The 19,245-nt window shown below is 46.9% G+C and overlaps 1 protein-coding gene across 2 annotated transcripts in view; it reads left to right on the forward strand.

Annotated features, from left to right (window-relative positions):
* The first annotated feature begins 308 nt into the window (after positions 1–308).
* KCNIP1 (potassium voltage-gated channel interacting protein 1) overlaps positions 309–19,245 on the forward strand; it is a 299,520-nt gene continuing 280,583 nt past the window's right edge. Inside the window, exon 1 of one of the 2 annotated variants that reach the window (XM_040976690.1) lies at positions 309–557. In XM_040976690.1, the coding sequence (XP_040832624.1) occupies positions 470–557 (88 nt within the window). In that variant the 5' untranslated portion in view covers positions 309–469. The remainder of the gene's footprint in view (positions 558–19,245) is intronic. The other variant, XM_040976685.1, reaches the window with a different exon arrangement.

Raw genomic sequence — 19,245 nt, forward strand, 5'->3', positions numbered from 1 at the left:
AGGCTGTGGGGCTGAGTGTTTTCTGTGTAGCAGTCCCCTCCCTCCTGACTCAAGTATTAATTGCTACATTACCGCTGCTGTGGAGGAAAGACAGTCAGCAAAGCCTGGGAGGGCTCCAGCTCCTCCCTCCCTGCTCTGCTCAATTTCACTCTCTTTCTCAGTGCCCTCGGAGTGCCTGGTGCCCTGGCAGTGCCATCCAAGCCCTGGCGCCCCAAGGTCCTCCCGTGGCGAGGACTTGAGTGGACAGCAGGAGGGGTGGAGAGAGGAAGGTAGAGTTTGCCCTGCAGGCTGTCTGGATGCAGAAGCTGGACTTGCTGCAGAGGCAGCTGTGCTCTTCCCAAAGCCTGGCTTTGGGGGCGCATCCCTGTTGGGGTCCACCTAGGCAAGCTCCAGGAAGTACCAGCGACAGGCACGCTGGGTGCCAAGACTTCCAGGTGCTGACAACAGAGACTGCCTGCCCCCTGTCACCATGAGCGGCTGCTCCAAAAGATGCAAACTCGGGTTTGTGAAATTTGCCCAGACCATCTTCAAGCTCATCACTGGGACCCTCAGCAAAGGTAGGGAAACCAGTCTTGACCCCTTTTTGCTGTCTGGATGGGGTCTGGGGGTGTGGGAGAGTCTTGTTGCTTCAGCGTGGCAGGTGTGGGCTATTCTGGTACACCTGAGTCTCTGAGCTGGCTGAATGGAAATGGGAGGTTGGGACTCGAGGTTGCTGACAAACCTGGGTCCTGGCTCTGAGCAGGCCGGCATCCTGCCAGGGAGCTCAGCCGGCTGTAATGCTGTAATTGCCTTTGGAACTTTGGAAATGGAGTTGGTGGTGTGTGGCTGATTGGTTACAGGCGGGCAGTGAGACAGAACCCCTCCAGAGCACTGGCCGCGGCTTAGCGTGACTGGGGTTTCAAGAAGTTATCCACTGAGTGTCGAGTCTTGTTGATAAGAGATTTGATGCAGTGGGCTGGGAGTCATTCTGCAGAGCGGCGTCACTTGAGGGGACTGGCAGGTGGTGGCCCTAGGGCTAGCATCTGCCACCATTGCTGAATCCGGAAACTGAATTGGTGGAGCCTTTTCTTGTGTGAGGGTCCCAGTGTCCTGTGCTCCTGAGACTTTCTGCATCGTTCTGCTATTTCAGGTTGCTGGCCCACAATATCCTGTGCCTATGTTGCTGCCTGCTTGCTCTGCCACGCCAGGAACTGGGGTGGCAGGCGGATCACAGGATTAACTCTCTGAGTGGACCAGGAGGGTGGCTGGGAGCAACCAGAACCTAGGCTGCATGTACGTCATTCAGTGCCACATGGGACCACCAGCCGTGGTACCCCGGGCAGAGGGGGAGGCCAGATTCTCAGGAGCTGCTTTGATCTCCTAAACCTCATCTTATGCTCTGTTCTGGGGAAGGGGGGAAGGGCAAAATACTCACAGACTCTGACCAACTTGCTGGAAAGAAATGTAAAGAAAGCAGCAACATACCGTGATGCTACTGGCTGAAAAAATGTCTTTAAATATTCATGTCCTCTTTCAGGAAGAACGTGTCTTTTTGTAGGAAGAGATGTTAGAAGTGGCAGGTAGAATATTCAGGAAAGGAGGCCCTCAGACCTTTGATTGGAACGTGGGAAAATAGCAGTAAGAGATCAGGGCTGTGCATGGCACACAGCCCCCTCAGAACCTGGCTGCCCAGTAGGGCATGCTTGGCAGAAATTGTGGGTGTAGGGAAAATGGTGCTATCTTGCTTAGCTTGTTTTTCTTTTACACATTTTCCAACTCCTCTTGTTTCCCTGTTACCTTCCACAACATGGCATTGTCCCAGATGGACTAGCATCTAGTCCTGGGGGTCAGGCTGATTGATACAATTACAAGAGGCCTGGAGGGGGGAGGAAGGCACAGCAGCAGTGGGCCCTGGTGACTTTCTGAAGCAGAAAGCCAAGGGGGTTAGGAGACTTTACAAAGATCTCCCAACCTGTTGTCAGATAGTGGAATGTCTGTCCTCTTAGGGGAGGGAGGAGAGAACTGCAGCCATCTAACCCAGCCTCCACTTCCGGGAAGTACAGCCAAAATCAGCCTTAGCTTAGGTGAAAGAAACTTGGATCTTCATCCTTGACTTTGTTACCTGAGCAAGCCACAGCCTCTTGGAATCTCATTTTTTTTTTCATCTGTGAAATGAGCCCATTATCTTCTGCCTTTGAATACCCTTGTAGGAATTCAGGGATGCCTAGACATGGAATCCACTAAGGAGTGTGCTGGTGAGCAGGAGCTGAGATGATCAAGACCAGGGTTGGGGGTTCTTTAGTTAAGCTGACTGCTGGTGTCTGCATACCCCAAATGGCATCAGAGGGAGAGGGGGAGCACAAAAGCGAGTACTCAAGAGAGGTATGTCAGTCATGAAAAGAGGGTGCACAAAGAATTCTGTGCATGAGAGAGAGTGAACCAGAGAAAGAGCTGAAGAAACTGAGAGAGCGTAGATAGTTACAAGGATAAATGAGCATGAAGACATATCCTTGGCCATGTGAGTCTGTGCTCATCCACTGTACAGTTCACTTAACAGGCACCTACTGGGTGCCACACCCATGGCTAGACTAGACACCTGGACACATGAGACATCAGCCTTGCCACAAGAATTGCACAAGCCGTGGGGACACACACCAGATATAGAGAGCCCACTTGAGCATCTCACTGAGTGCTGGGGTGCACGGATCCACCAGACCCATGAACACGGGAGGGGATGCCTGGACACACTGCAGGGCTCCTGCCAAAGTGGATGCTAGGTAGCCATGGGCCAGAGAGGTGGCGATGGGCAGGGGGATGAGGGGGACGCTGATGGAGGGAACCTCTGGAGATAGGGCAGCTGTCCAGGCAGGCCAGAATCCCAGGGATATAGAACGGAACTCCTCTCCTCGCCCCAGGGACCACCTTAGGGAACCCAGTGCCCACTGGCACTCCTCACAGCTTTTTCAGGACCTTGTTTCTTTCAGGCAGGACTGAGGGAGGCAGCCTCAGCAGATGCCGTGGCCAGATCCTATCACAGCTGTGTCTGCACTCGACCTCAGTGCCATGAAGGACTGAGTGTTTACCCAGCCCTGGCCCTGAGCCAGGCATATGCTGGGTAACTGCTGCTCTGCCCAACCCAGGTGTTTGCTAAATATTTGTTAAATGAATGACAATCGTGGGAGTAGAGCCAGTCTGAGAGCAGAGCAGCTGAGAAAAGTCTTCAGGGAGTCCAGAAAGCACATCTTTTTTAATGGACAGAGCTACCGTGGGTTCCACCCTCTCGAACATGCTGTGGTTGCTTAATGCTTTTTGGTTTTAACTGTGATCTCAGGAATCTATTGTTTATTGCATTGAATTCTAGAAGTTCCCATGCTCTATCCTCAGAAGGACTTTTCTTGGTCCCTGTCAGCATTGACAGACCCAAAGAATCTTTGTTCGGGTCCCTCTTGATGGTCCTATTAGGCAATACTCTTTCTTACCAGCCTTGGGAATTGCTGAGGAACAAGGTGGGGCTCATCACCAACCAGCACCTCTATGCTGCCCAATACTGCCCTTAGTCATTCCCTCCCCAAGCCAACAATCCCCTTTGCTCTTGCTGTGAGGTGAAGGGAGGCCTACTGCAGGGGGACAGGATTTGGGGTCCCTGGAGTTTTCTCCCTTCAGCTCTGACTGTCCTTGGGATCCATGTTCCTTTTAGGAGTACATTTTCCATATGCAATCTTCCCCCACTAAACTTAAGATCTGCGAGGGCAAGAGGCACAGATGCTGTTGTCACTGCATCCAGCAGATCTGCTCATATGGTAGGTGGGGAGCATAGCACAGAGTAGGGAGTAGGGCTGACAATGCTGAATCAAGTGAAGCAACACTGCACGATGGAGACCCCAGCCAGCAGCCTGAGATGGGGCTGCTTAGAGGAGTCCTCTACGCCAGCTGCACCTGTCCTAGCTGTCCTCTGGACTCTGCTCAGCTGCAGGGGCTGTGTACAGAGCCAGAGAGTGAGCTGTGAGTCACTTCAAGGCTTCTTCCGCCCAAGCTTACTTAAAGCTCTCTTTGGAAGGGTATTTACTATTCCCAAGAGGGGAAACTGGGTGGACAGACTCCTGGCATCCCAATGCCTACCCCCTCAGCTCTATTTTTGTTTTAGGCATTTGATTTCTCTCCACTATATGGCGTCTTTTGCTCTAAAAATAAATTTGTAAATCAAAAGAGGCAATAGGAAGCGCCACTGCCACGGGAGCTATCCCTGGATCCTCCACATTCTCTGGGAAGCCCTGGGCTGTGTTCCTCACTGTCTGACCTCAGTTTACTGATCAGCACAGTGAGATGACAACACATTCCTAATAGGATGAGACTAGCCTGTGCATCTAAGCACCCTGCACAGTAGGGACTTGATGGCTTTTAGCTGATGCCATGTCTTGATTCACTGGTGATGTCAGTGGCTGTGAAACCTCTGGGGTTGGAGGTCTGCAGCCACTCCTGGCTTTTCATTAATGCCCAGTGGCAACTCTGACAGCAGTCCCTGAAGAACACTTTTGGGAAAGCTCAAGGCCCTTGTCGTTCGGTTATCAGATGCCTTTAGACCATTCTGCTTTTCCTCTGCTGAACTTGGCATTCCTGCAGGCCTGCCTGCAGCTAAGACTGAACATTTAAGCCATCTCCCTCACCTGATTCCCTTATTAGGAAAGAAAAGCATGACTCCCACAGCCAGTGCCCTCGCCTGCTGTTTATCTTAGGAGAATCCCAGCTCCTGGCTTGGATGTATAGTGAGATCAGGGGTCTGAGAAACCTGCCTCTTCTTCCTTTTGACCAATCGGCTGTCTAGACCACTCAGAGTTCCCCTAGGGTGCCAGAAGCTCTACAGGCACCACTTTGGCTGGGGAAGTTCAAAGTCGTCCCCTTCCACACCTTGGGAAGAAATCTGTTATCCTAGGCATGGGTGCTAGAACCAAAATCAGCAGGAGAGAAGCAACTAACAGGAGAGCTTCTAGCATCATCAAAGCCACCCAGAAGGCTGTGGGCTCAGGAGGGCAAGGGGGCTTGACCTCATGAGATCCATGTCAAGGACAATGCTTTGGAGCCCCCATTCCCTCCTCCCACCGGGTCCCACCGGTAAGGCAGGGCCTCACACTGATGCAGGCAAGACACACTGTTCCTCTGGCCTCTTCTCCACCACTGCTCAAGGTCCCCAAGGGATTGACCTTGGACCAATAGAGGCTCTGCCTCCAGGTACTGCGATCTACCACCTGCTTAAGGCTGGGTGAGTTACACTTCTTTCTCAAGCAAAGGTCCTCACGTTTTGTTGGAGATCACAATATCAACTGAAAGCATTGCTCTTTCATGTAATTTTGAAGATCATGCAAGCAAGGGCTGGCAGCTGATAGAGCAAATGTCAACACTGCATTTACCTGGGAGCTGACATCCCCTCATAAATTTAGTGTTTTAGTCAAATCACTGGCTCACCCTAGTCTTGATCCTGTGGGAATAGGGGTAACAGAGATGGAACAAGACATTTAACCAAGCCTGGGGGACCAGCCAGAGAGCAGCAGAAATGCAATTAGAATGTGGGTCCTACTGGCCAAGGCCAGCAACGCACCTGTTCTCACAGGGCTGCGGACATGTTTCTGTCTGAATTGCTCCCTATCACTTTGCCATCAGCTGCCAAGTCCTCCCAGATGGCCATGAGTTTTGTTGGTGGGTTTATCAAGAATCACCACACCACCTGGTTCTCTTGAGGACAGTCACCTGTTGTGCAAGCAACTGTGACAAACTGTACAGGATGGCACGGCATTGGGTTAATGGCTAAGCCCTATGGAAAAACAGAACTCTCAACAGGCCAAGGTGACCAAGAGAAGCCATACTCATCCTCTTCAACTACGGCTATCACCTCTCTGACAGATGTGCAGGGACTGGAATACCTGTTAAAGTCTACATTGACTCTCCATGTTCACAAGAGAACCCCCCCCCCAACACACACACACACACACACACACACACACACACACACACCAGTTCTCCTTCTTACAGTCAACTGCATGTCAAGTGGGAAAAGTGGTCCTGCCTATGGGGAAATGCACATTTGGGAAACTCAGCACTCTAACACAGAGGTATTGGCTGTGTACTATAAATCACCCAGAAAAGCAATTACCTTCACAGTGGGGACCTTGGGGCCTTTGAGAGGGTACCATGCCCCCTTGAAAGAGAGAGGTGGAGAGAGAGGATGACTGAGAAACTATCACCCAAGTCCTGGCAAGCTAGTACTGTGCAGCCAGCACAGGACAGGACAAGCCAGTGCCGCACTCCCTGCTTTTCTGGACACTCTACATGCCAGCGCCTTGTCACAGGCAGAAAATTCAGTTACTTGGGCTTCTGGGGTCACATTTGCCCCTCCAGTCCCAAGTCAGAGCTTGTCAGGGCAGAGAATGTCCTAGGTTCTCCCAGTGCACAAGTAGCCTTTATCCCAGCCCATGGATCTCACCACCATTCCTATTCCTGCACAGCAGACGCTTCACCCTCTGACCCACTGTGGCCATCCAGCTTTTCTCTGGGGACCCCACAGCCCAACTGCAGGGGGAAGACAAGCAATTGGGGCCTTGACCACTGCTGCCTGGCAGCCTTCTGGCCTTTCTCCCAGATAACCCCAATTCTAAGCCGGAATAATTTGTTCAGGACTGCTTATCCCAGCACCACTGCACAGACATCCTATTAACTTCAGCACCACAGGGGAGCGGCTAGTTTGTTCCAAATTAAAAGTAGCAGGAAATGGGCCCTTTTGGCAGCAAGAGGGGTACCAGGGGCTGTAATATCGTGGCATAGGGAAGGAATCAATCAACTCAGGTGCTAAACAGCCTTCTGAGGACCACAGTCCTCTGCTGTGTTGCCCTAGCACTTATCTTCCCCAGGCTTCTTAGCCTCCAACACTTACTGGGCACACTCCACCTTGGGCTGCCTCACTCACCTGACCTAAGGTCCCATGTCCCTGAAAGCTATTGGCTCCCAAAGGTGGTTATGTGATGTGACATTGCTATACAAGGAAGTAAGGTATAAGGAGAGAAGGGCCACAGCTCTGGAACCCAACAAACTCCAGGTTCAAGTGTTGCACGTTTTTCTGCAGGGCAGCCTGAACCAAGCTTTTTCTTCTAGGGAACATTAAGCCTTGCCCTGCCAAACAGGGTCAAATAGAGCCACCTCCCATGGTGCTGGAGACCTAGTCAGATGGGGCCTGTGACAGGCATAGTCCTGGGCACATCATGGCTGCTCAGGAAAAGCCAGGCTTTTTCTATGCTTTGCCCTGCACTCATAGAAACGAGAGCAAACTGTAAGAAAGATGGTTCTGGGGGCTGTGTGCTCCTCCCAATCCATCTAATGAGCTACTGGCTTACCTTGTCCTTGCCATCCCTGCCACTGGCCAGGACGCACTCAGTGGTTGAGAGTTTGTTGACAGTTGAGATGGTCCTTTAACTTTAATTCTTTGCATATCTGCTGGCCATCCACCCCCATGAGAATGCAAACCCCACAAAGGCCTTCACCTTATGGAGGAGTGGTCCACGCCACCTCAAGCCCCCACACCCATCCAAGGCTGACTCAGTGATGACTCAGTGCCATTCCTGCTCAGCAGCAGCAGGTTGTGAGGCTGCAGTGGCTTTGGGAGATCTGGTCTTTGTCAAGCAGCTCCCCCTCCCCATTGTCTAGGGCTGAATCTCTCTGTGGGCGCTTGACGGAAGGAATAGGCCAGAGAGGACCTTGATGCAACGGGTTTAGGAGGAGCTGAGTGCTAGCAAGACCTGGTCCTTATTCCCTTCACTGTTCTCTCTGGCTTTGCCTGTCTGGGATAGCTGACTACTGCAACACAGCTTTGTGGGTGGGTGGGGATTCCTCCCCATTAAGGAGAAGGTAGGTGGCAGGAACTGGTATATGAGGTTCCCCATAGAAGAGCAGCGGGCTGAGTAGACAAAGCAGAGATGACACTGCAGGCTCCGCAGTCCAGTGGAGGAAAGGGAAGCCAGGACTGCAAGAAGATTCCAGTGAAGCCATAGATCAGCATCTGACTCCACACAGAGCTGCAGCCAGGGGCTGGAGAAAACTCTCTTCCTGTCAGCTGAGGGCAGAGGACCATGGTCACAAAGCCCACCCTGGTCCCCTCCAGTGGAAGCCATCTGGATTCCATGCTGTGTTCTTAGAGGTAGAAAGAGAACTGGCTGTGGAGCCAGAACTCAGTTTGAGTCCAGATCCTCATGTATTCCCAGCCTTAGTCCAACTGCTATGGCAGAATACCTTAGACCAAGAGGCTTTAATAGCTACACGATTCACATCTTGCTGTTGTGTCAGCTGGAAGTCTGAGATTAGGGACCCGTCCTGATTTATAGACAGCCTCCTTCCTGCTGTGTTCTCACCCAGAGCTAAGAATGAAGGCTCCCTGGCCTCTTATGCGGGTACTAAGCCCATCCGTGCGATCTCCCTCATGATCCGGTTATTTCCCCAATATTCCATAATCCAAGTACCACTGCAATGGAGGTGAAGCTTCTTTCTACACATGATCTTGGAAGGAACGTCAAGATGCAGTCCTCTGCACTGAGCAGTGGATGTCCTCCTCTGACCCTCTGCATCTTCATCTCTGAAATAAAGGAGTTGCTGGTTCTTAAGGATTTAATAGCAATTATTGAAGTGTCACTGATCTGCACCTATGGTGTGCCCACCTTTTTCATGAACATGTACAAGAACCCTCAAATGTGAAGTGGAAACAAAACCCCCAATGCTCCGAGAGCGTGGAGGGTCTGGTTCAGGACAAGATGGAGTCATGACTGGAAATTCTGGCTGTCCTAAGTCTTCATAACACTCCCTCCATCTCTCAAAATAAGATCCAGAATAGAATGGCAATGAAGATGAGACAGATTCCTTCTCAGTCTAAGCCAGAGATGACAAACACTCCTGTGTGAGAAGTCAAGGTATGGAGGACCCTGTTCTGATCGAACCAGCACAATTTGCTCCCCTGACAATCCACATGCCAAACCCTTATTCATAGGTCACCTGCTGTAACCCGAACAGCACCAAGTTTGTAAGAACTGGCTCAGCAGCTGGTACTGCCAGGGCAGTGGTGCAACTGCTTGGCAAACATCTCCAGCTGTGACTCCAGTCTGACCAATGTCTATTCTTGCTGAGATGAGATTGGCTGGAAGCTGAGATAGAGCACCAGAAGGAGGTCAGGTTAGACTATGGGATTTGGGAGCTTGTCTCCAAGAAGCTGGAAGGAGCATTTCCAATTTTCTGGCTGTAATCTTTTGATTAACCTGGGCCAGTCTGGGTGACATTTTTCAAGTCAGCTGTGCTTGGCAGGCAGGGCCCACTGCTCCATATCGGCAGTCATCAGCCTGGGAGCAGCTGTCACTCAGAGCCTGGGATGCTTCTAAGTCAGGAGACATGTGGGATCGCAGATGGATTCACAACATTCTTGTGCTGATTTCCTCTGTGTCCCTACCTTGCAAGCCCAGAAATAGTGGCCTGTCATCACAAATTCACTCATGGGACCTCAAGAGGCATGATAATCACCGACCTCCATCACACACTGCTTATTCCCTGAGGGCCTTGCATGCATCCTGATATTTCATCTGATCCTAGCCCTGTGAATGGATCCTCTCTTACCTCCAGCCTAGACTCATAGAGGCTGAGTAACTTGCCAAGGCCACCAAACCAGAACTGACACTCAGAAGATCCTGACCTCCTCACCACTGCCATCTCCTGTGTTGGATTGAATGACATCCTGTCCAATTTCAAAGGTTGAAGTCATAACCCTCAGTGGAACTACAGAGGTGATTAAAGTCTGATTATTTTTTTTTTAAAAAAAAACCTTATTTGTTTGAAAGACAGAACAACAGAGAAAGAGGGAAAGGAGGAAGAATCAGAGGCAGAGAAGAAGAGAATCTTGATTTGCTGGTACACCCTCATGACCTCACTCTTAGTCAGCACTCCCAAGTTTCTTTCCCTCAGATTCAGACCCAAGTAACTCCTTGGATAGGCTGGAGATGCCATGACTTAAGACCACCTGGCACTCAGTCCATGGCTTGCAGGGGGGCCTGTGTGAGGCATGGAGGGGAGAGATCAGCAGACTCTTCCATTTGAATGCCATCCAGTAGCTTCTACTCAACCGTGTGAAGAACAGAGCAGGCCTCTTGCTCTTTCCTTCACAGCCTTGGACCTTCATCTCCTTCCTGTCTGTTTTTCTCTTTCCATGTGTTCCTAGCATCACAGCTGAAGTACAAGTGTATTCATATCTCAGCCACTTGGTTGTGTTTCTTCTGTTTCTCTCCACTCCCATTTTCTCCTTACCATGGCCAAGGAGATGGTGCCTCCAACCCTTTGACCAAGGAGCCCAACTTCTAGAAATCTATTCTAAGAAAATTACCACCAAACACATACGCATAGACTTTATTTTATGAAAAAAGCGAATTAATAGGAATGACAGACTGAAATGCTAGCATGGGGTTTATTTGGAGTTAAGGGCAACTATTTTTGCTCTTTTTAATATCTACATATATCTAAATTGTATCCAGTAAGCATGCTTAAAGATTTCATTTGTTAAATAAACATATTCTATTTCGTGATTCTTCTTAATATCATCGATAAATGTGCTTACACTGCCATTCCTCGATTACATCCCAAACTACCAGGTTTGGCAGTCCTGGAAGCTCAGGCCACTTACTGTCCTCGCTTCCCCAGCCCACATGCACATTCTCCCCTAGACAATCTGGTACCTGCATCTTATTTTTAACCTGATTCTAACTGCCCCCCACACACACACTCAGGAGGACAAAGAGTGCACAAATAGTACAAAACATTGATAATCCTGGGTCATTCATGTGAAGGGTACACATGCAATCTTGTAACCCTTTTGTGTTGGACATTTTCAAAATAAAATGTTGGTGGGAATAAAGGAAAAGTAGACGCCTGTCTACCAGAAAGGTTTGCTCTACTGCATAGCAATCAGGTTTACTGCCTGCTGACTGTGGCCTTAGGCAAGTTTATACCTTCTCAGCCTCAGAGTCTTCAGCAAAATGGAGGTTCTGGAAACCCGAGGGTGTTTGTTCCCTACAATTACCTGGAGAGCAGGATGAAGGTGTGTATATGACTTGGCAATACCCCTGGATGTTGCGAACTGTCTTCAGCATTCAAGATCTTTAAGATCTATTTTTAATGGAAAGAATATTTACAGAGAGAAAGAGAGACAGAGAAAAAAAAAAAGAAGCCAAAGTCTTAACCACAAATATGTTGACAGTGCTCTACCTCCCTAATCTACTCAATCTTGGATAACTAAGGAAAGTGGTTTAACTTTTGCCATCTTCTGTTTATGTGCTTCCTTTTCTGTCATTGACCACAAAACACCTAGAGAACAGTGTCAGGGAAACAGCATTGTGGCATAGCAGTTAAAAATACTACCTATTTTACTGGCATCCCATTCAGGGGCAAGTTTGAGTCCTGGCTGTTCCACTTCTGACCCAGGTCCCTGCTAATTGCCTGGAAAAAAGTAATGAAAAATGGTCAAAGTGCTTGGGCTCTTGCACCTTATGGGGAAGGCCTGTATGGAGCTCCTGGCTTTGACCTGGCAGCCTTAGTCATTGCAGCCATCTAAGGATGGGAGGGTAAGGAGGGATGACTTTCAAATACATTTTTTTTTTCAAAAAAAGAAAAGAAAAACACAGTGCCAGAATGCCAGGTCTCCTTGATATCTGTATCTGCATGCCCTGGCACAGATCCTGACATAGGGGAGAAAGCCAATGAGTGCAAGAAACCCAAAATGTGCACTTGGTTCAAGTTGCACTGCAGAGAAAGTTCTGCTCATCTGTTACTGGCTTATAATGTTGTTGATGCAACCACTGCCTTCCCATGGGCTTTCCTGAGATAAAGCATCACCTTGATAAAGCAGCTGTGGATAAAGGCATCCTGCAGTTGGCATGAAAATGCAATTTAATTTCCAATTAAGTTTGATTTCTGGGCCAAGGAGTTCACCTGCCTCACACTTGGCAGGATTATTTTGGCCACATCTATTGTTATCACAGATAATGATTCTCCCATGAAAGGGGCTCTCAGGAAAGCTGGTCCTTTGATTCCCCAGCAAGGCAGGGACACAGCTCTGCGGATAGAATTGCTACTCTGCAGGAACTAAGGATTATACAAGTTGTTTCAAGTTCAGAGCAAAGGCAGGCAGTTTGCCTGGGGCAGAAATATTCAATGATACAATTAGAGGAAAACAAAACAGTGCCCAGTCATGCAATAAGACGGAGAGGTGGGGACATTGATGCTGCAATTAAGAATGCCTTGGAACACTTACAGCCCACCTCCGGTTTTGTATCCTGGCTTCTGCACTTCTGATCCATCTTCCCACTTACAGGCACCAGCTGTAGATAATGACTCCATTACTAGGGCCCCTGCCACCCACATTCTGGCTGTTGCAGGCATTTGGGAAGTGAACCAGCAGATAGAAGATTCTCTCTCTCTCTCTCTTAAATAAAGTAAACATTAATATTTTTTAAAAAAGGAAAAATTGGGAAGCTGTTGCTTGCTAGTGAGAAAAGGTGGCAATAGGAAGTCCACCAAGAGCCAACAGACAGGATCTGTTTAGAAGGAGGCACAGTTGCCGGAAGGGAAAGCAAATATTTGCAGAGCATCTCTCCTGTGCCAGGCACCGGGCTGAGTGCTTTGCATTCATTATTGCATTGATTCATCACATTATTCTCATTTTTCCAGTTGAGGGAATTGAAACTCGGGAAGATCTAATAAGCTACCCAAGATCATAGGCAAATCGGATTTGAACTCTTGGTTTTCTGCTTTCCTCCATGCAGGCTGCCTCTCCAAGGACCAAACAAAAGCATAGTGAGGGGGTCATAAGAATAAAATGCCATAATGAACTGAAACTATCTCAACAGTTGTTAAAAATGAGAAAAAAAAGTCATTAAAACTAAGGGGGTACTTCAAAACCTCATGAAAATGGAACTAAAAATAAGATTATTTTGATATCTGGACTTTGAAATATATTTATGGTTTTTTTCCCAAAAGACACATTTTTATGACCTTTTGAAAACCCATGATATAGGAGTCTAGGGCTTGTCTGAAACAAATGGCTTGATGGAGGACAAATAAAATCTATTCTCATCCACTTTGTTTCCATCTTCCTTACAAGGAATGAGATCTGAGAAATGGGTGCAATGGCTCAGCATGACCAAGAGACTTATATGGCTCACAAGCTCCTTAGAGGGTTTTGGCAGCCCCACACCAATATGGCTGCCACTGATGGCTCCTTCCAAGGGTTGGGAATAATTGAGAGAAGCTAAGGAGAAACTATAGGAAACAGGGTCACAAAAAATGACTTAGATAACAGGAAGTTTTCAAATGGCCTAATATTTATTAATATTGGCTAAAAGAGGACTCTAAGCTATATACATACGATCAAGTTGTCAACTCTTGGACAAATCCTAGAGTGGATTATTAAACTCATGGCATGGGAAACTTAGAAAAAGAAAATAGGTGTCAATGAGAGAAGGGTGAGATTGTCAGACCAGATTGGCTTCTATTCTGCTCTTTAATCAGATGCTTGGTGCAAGGATTATTGTGACTGTCTGATGTCTGGTTACAAAATGGTGCTAGACAGGCACAGGCTACAGTTGACAGATTCAGGCTCACTGGAGCTGACCTCATGGCCCCATCAGTCTTGGCAGTATGTACATCACCTTTGCTGGCCTTTTAAAATTCTTACACTTACACTTAGGAACCATCTGTATATACTGATTGTTGGGTGTCCTTTGGAGGCCCAACCCAAGCCTCTAACAGAGTCTCAGTGTGTGACTTTCTCCTTCCTCACGTTTTTCATCAATGATATGGGATAGAGATTACAGCATAAGATTCCCCACTGGTTAGTTGAGATTAGAATCCAAGCTCTGCTATCTATCAGCTTCTAACCATGGACAAGCTCATTTTTGTCCTTCTGTGGCCCAGCAGCCTTGCCTATGAAACAGAGATACTAATAATAAACTCCAAGGCTGTTGTTAGTGTTAAAGGAGCTCGACATGGTGAAGCTTGGCCCAGATCCCAGCCTTACAGGTGCTAGACAAGTGTTAGTTCTTATTGCAATTAAGGATGGCAGATTCTTATATGGACAGTAATTTGCTATATATGTCCTGATATGGAAGTAGCTGCATTTTGGGATAGTGAGTTATTCATCAAATGAGATGTTAATGCAGATTGTCACCAAGAGAAAGGCACAGAGATTGTGATGAGATGTTTCTCTTGATAATACTTCTGATGCCAAATTGGGAGGGAGAAGATTTTTTTCAGAACAATTATGATGTACATACTGCCAAGACTGATGGGGCCATGAGGTCAGCTCCAGTGAGCCTGAATCTGTCAACTGTGCCTGTCAATCTATAGCCTGTGCCTGTCTAGCACCATTTTGTAACCAGACGTCAGACAGTCACAGATACAGAAACTCAGAACTATTATTTGGGTTTTCTACAATTTAACTCTACTTCATGCTAACTTCCAAGGCTTAGTACAGATTGCAGATTAAGGGTGCAGTGCTACAAGACTTCAAATGCTAGCCACCATTGGGATGCCCAGGTCACCCAAGTTCTACTTGATTAACAAGAGGTTCCCAATCTCTCACCCGTCCAAGTCTAATAATTTGCTAGAACAATCCACAGAATTCAGAAAACACTTTACTTCCTACTTCTGTTGTCCCATTATCCTTAAGGAGTATGAACTAAGAGCCCCAAAGATTTCTAAAACCAGAAAATACTATCTATGTACTATACTTTTTCCTATGCATGCAATAATATGAAATAATGATAGCTTAATTTATAAATTAAGTAGAATAAAAACCAATAACTTCTAATAAGGTATAATATGTCTAATAATGGGCTATGATAAAAGTTATGTGAATATTCTCTCAAATTATCGGAATGTACTAACCTCCTTTTCATGATGTTCTGAGAGTACATAGTGCCCAGGTGGCAAGATGAAGTGAAGAGAGAAGTATAGGCATTAATCTACCACGTAAGGGTTATGGGAACACAAACACTGTGACATCAGTAGTCAATCTGATAACCAAGACAGGAAGATGCTGCAAGGTTTTATCGTGCAACTCAGAAGCACTCCACATTTAAAATTTATAAATTCTCTATTCCTGAAATTTTCCGTTTAATATTTTTGGATCTTAGTTGACAAGAGTCCCCAAGACCACAGGAAACAAAACCAAAGTTGCAGTAGGGAGATGCTTCTCTACTAGTTTATGGTAAAGCCACATGGAAGAGATCTGGAGGAGGATGGAGCAGAGCTTTTGTGCCTGCTCCTAAAGTTGCATTGTGTTCACCAATCTGGATGATTTTATTCTATATGCATAATTGTCTGTTTGGTTCCATGGAGCCCTGTCCCATTCCCCAGAGGATGCAAATTAGAGCTCAAAGTTCCAAGCTTCTAACCAAGGCTAGTTCTTCCTGTTAAACAACCCTCTTCCTTCATCCCGAAGTTACTTATGGATCTATCAAGAACCACCTTGCTAGAATAGATAATGCAGGTATCACTTCCCTCGCTTGGGAAATTACAAAGATTTTAGGAGCTGTGGATCAGGCCCCGATGGGGAAAAGAGCACATATCTTCCTATGATACAATAAAAGGGTACACAGCACATTAGAAAGTGGAGTAACATCACATGGTCTCTTCAGTCCCACTGACACTTAGGGGACAGGAGTTTGTGCTGAAAGTTGCAACATCAAAGACAAGTTGAATAGCAGTTTCCAGAAGTGAGGTAGGAAGCTCTCTGTCTAGCAGCTTTTCTGGACATGGGAATAGAAAGTGTGACTTAAAGTGGCAGGTGCTTAGCAAGTCCCTGCTTTTCATGTGTATTTGAGAGATGGAGCAGCTGATGGAGAGTATGAGAGATCAAAGTCCCTCTATGCTTCCTTTGATGCTTGAACCAGAGGAGAAGGAGTAAACTTTGAGTTAGGTGACAAACCTGATCCAATATTCAGTTTGGAGTTGTTGGCCTTGCATATATACACCCCCATTTTGTCATCTTTCAAGTTTTTTATAGAAAGTTGGCTTATGAACATGACTTTAGAAGAGCATGAAGGGAGAGTTGTAGGAATCTGGCGAGAAGCTGGCTTCTGCATTGAGTCTACATGTGATAAAAATCTTGCAGAGTGTTTGAGGATGGGAAGATATAATCCATCAACTAAGCCATCTGTGGGAGCAGACACTCGGAACCAGGAGTGATCTAGAAGACTAAAATCTTTCTCCTGGCCCCCACTTGGAATTTTATACACTCAGTGGTAGAATTTGGATTTCCACAGGGCATATTGTTGGAGGGACATGGGATCTTGTTTTCTTGATGTCTTGATTAAAACACATCAGTAGTTCTAACATTTTGGGGCTTGGGATGCCTTGTATACTCTTGAGAAATATCTAAGATACAAAGTTCTTTGCATTTATGGGGTTGATCTACTAATATTCATCATTTTAGGAGGCCAGCGCCTTAAAAACATTTAATTCTTGGGCAAGCACTGTAGCACAGAATGTGAAGGTGCTATTTGCAAAGCTGGCATCCCATAATGCAGCATCGGTTCAAATCCTTACTGTTCTCCTTCCAATCCAGCTCCCTGGTAATGTGGCTGGGAAAGCAGCAGACTACAGTCCAGTTGCTTGGGTCATTGCCACCTACATGGAAGATTTGGATAAAGCCGCTGGCTCCTGAGTTTGGCCTGCCCCAGCCCTGGCTATTGTGGCCATTTGGAAAATGAACCAGTGGGTGGAAGATTCTCTTTCTCTTGCTGTTCCTCCCTGTCTTTCTGTTACTCTGCCTTCCAAATAAATAATTATCTAAAACATATTGAAATCAAATTTACTCTAAAATCACATTTTTCCAAAATACTTCATTGGGAGTAGTAGTATATTATGGCATTTTTTGAGCATTTCTTTAATATCTAGATTAATAAGGCATCTAGAATACAGCTAGTTCTACAGCCAGTCAATTGTGGTGACACCTATCACATAACCTTTGAAAAACTCCACTGTATGTGAGTGAATGGAGTTGTAAGAGACAAATCCCTACTTGGCATTGTTACAGAAATGACGTTGGCCTTGCAAGCCTTTGCTCTGGGCACTGCTTTACTTGACTGTGCTGTTTCTTCATGGTTCTGAACTTTCTTGCATCTTCCTCTTTTCCTTCTGGTAAACTATAGTTTGGTCACATTTGTTCCAACTCTGTTTTCCAACATTTTGTAAAACTTCAGTTCCCCAAAATGTAAGACTTACTCAAAAGCCATTGAGTAATTCCCCCAGACAAGCCTCAAAAAGAAGGCAAATAAAGCAGTTAGCAATCTAGAGACCCAAGGGGTTTGTACATTAGGAGAAACTTTAGATGAATTGTTGATGTAGAGTTGGAGCTGGCAGCATATCAGTAAGTCACAAAAGTGGTGATATTATATTGCATGCTTTTAAGTTGGGTTCTGCAATGTGGAGAAGGAAGTGCTTAATAATATTAAGGGAGCAATGAGGAATGATGGCAAGAAGACAAGGTCCAGGAGGCAGATGCTGTGTTATCGGATTCATCACCCTGGCCTTTCCCAGCATTTCTGCTTAATGTAGAGTGTATGTGTGCCATACAATGGAAATGCGAGTGAAATATTGACCCTCTTAGCTCTTCAGCAAAAGGAAGGGTCCTTCTTGCTTTCTCCTTCTAACTACAACTTGAGCAAATGAGCAAAAGCTTTATCTGAGATCTGGTATCCTTACTGTTCCACAGGTGTCATTTCTTTTTTTAAAGATTTATTTTATTTTTATTGGAGAGGAAGATCTTCCGTCCGATGACTCACTCCCCAAGTGAGCGCAACGGCAGATGCTATGCCGATCCGAAGCCAGGAGCCTCTCCCGGGTCTCCCACGCGGGCGCAGGGTCCCAAAGCTTTGGGCCGTCCTCAACTGCTTTCCCAGGCCACAGGCAGGGAGCTGGATGGGAAGTGGAGCAGCCGGGACTAGAACCGGCACCAATATGGAACCCCGGGCGTGCAAAGCGAGGACCTTAACCCTTGTGCCACCGCCCTGGGCCCCCACAGGTGTCCTTTCTTAGCATCTCCTGGCTGCTCATCTCCACCAGGAGATCTGAGTTCTGGGAGGAGGGCACCTGGGGAAGTGGACTAGGTGCTGGCCAGTCAGTGGCTCACTGAAGAAAGTAAAAATAGATGTAAATGCTAGACACTCCTTAACCCTTGTGTATTGAGAACAAATGAGAGCTCTGTCGTTGGCTGCCAATCTTCCCCCAAACCATGTTTCCACAGTGTCTAACTGCATTACACTTCCATGCCCATTATTTCACACTTACCTGGCACATGAAGCTCTGGGAAGCAGCAGGCAGTGTGGAATTCAGTAAAAGTAGGCCACTCTGCTGAAGAGGAAGTTGATCCTAAGACCACGAAAGTTTTGGTTCATAGTGTATGGGGCTGGAGGATGGATGAGGCATCCCCAGGTACTACTTCTTCCTAAAAGAATATAGCCTTTCTGCCCGTAGGAGCCTTTTGGATCTTCTGGGTTTCTGTACATTGTAGTCCTAAATTCAGGTGCATGAGAGACATGTGTGGGGTAGTCCCTGCAAGTCAGTCTCCTTTATGGGACTTCTTTCTCTCTAAACCTTTGAAATCATTGCAGGTTTGTATGCAGTTGCAAGAAATAGTAGAGAAAGATTTCTTTTTGGAATGTGTCCTGAAAAACAGTCTAAAAGTTTAGAAAGAAATGAAATTTATTACTTGCAGTTTGGGCAGCTGGGAAATCCATGAACCTGGAGAGGATCTGCTTGCTACATCCTAACATGGAAGAAATAGAGCCAGCTCCCAGCTCAGGTCTCTCTTCCTCTAAAGCTCCTAATGCCACCATGGGAACCCCACAATCACGATCTCGTTTAATGCCATCCCCCACCAGAGGTTCTACCTCCAAATACCACCAATACATGAATCTCAGGATTAAGTCTCCACACATGAATTTGGGGATGGTTGGGAAATTTAAATCCTAGCAGGATGGCAATGATGAGGGTGATGTCTACCTCCAGACAAGCCTGTTTCAGAACTGAGATCTGCTTCCCTAGGTCACTGCTCAAGTATTTTCCCATGATATGTATTATAAACCCCCATCCACAGGAGCCTTTAGGCCTGCCAGAGACTAGAACTGCAACTCAGCTTCCCTCCAACTCCCTGGGGTTGGAGGGAGGTAAACTTATGCTTTAAACTTGGTCCAAAGT

Source organism: Ochotona curzoniae, unplaced genomic scaffold (assembly GCF_017591425.1).
Source record: "Ochotona curzoniae isolate NIBS_2020 unplaced genomic scaffold, NIBS_Ocur_1.0 contig_1, whole genome shotgun sequence".
NCBI lineage: Eukaryota > Metazoa > Chordata > Mammalia > Lagomorpha > Ochotonidae > Ochotona > Ochotona curzoniae.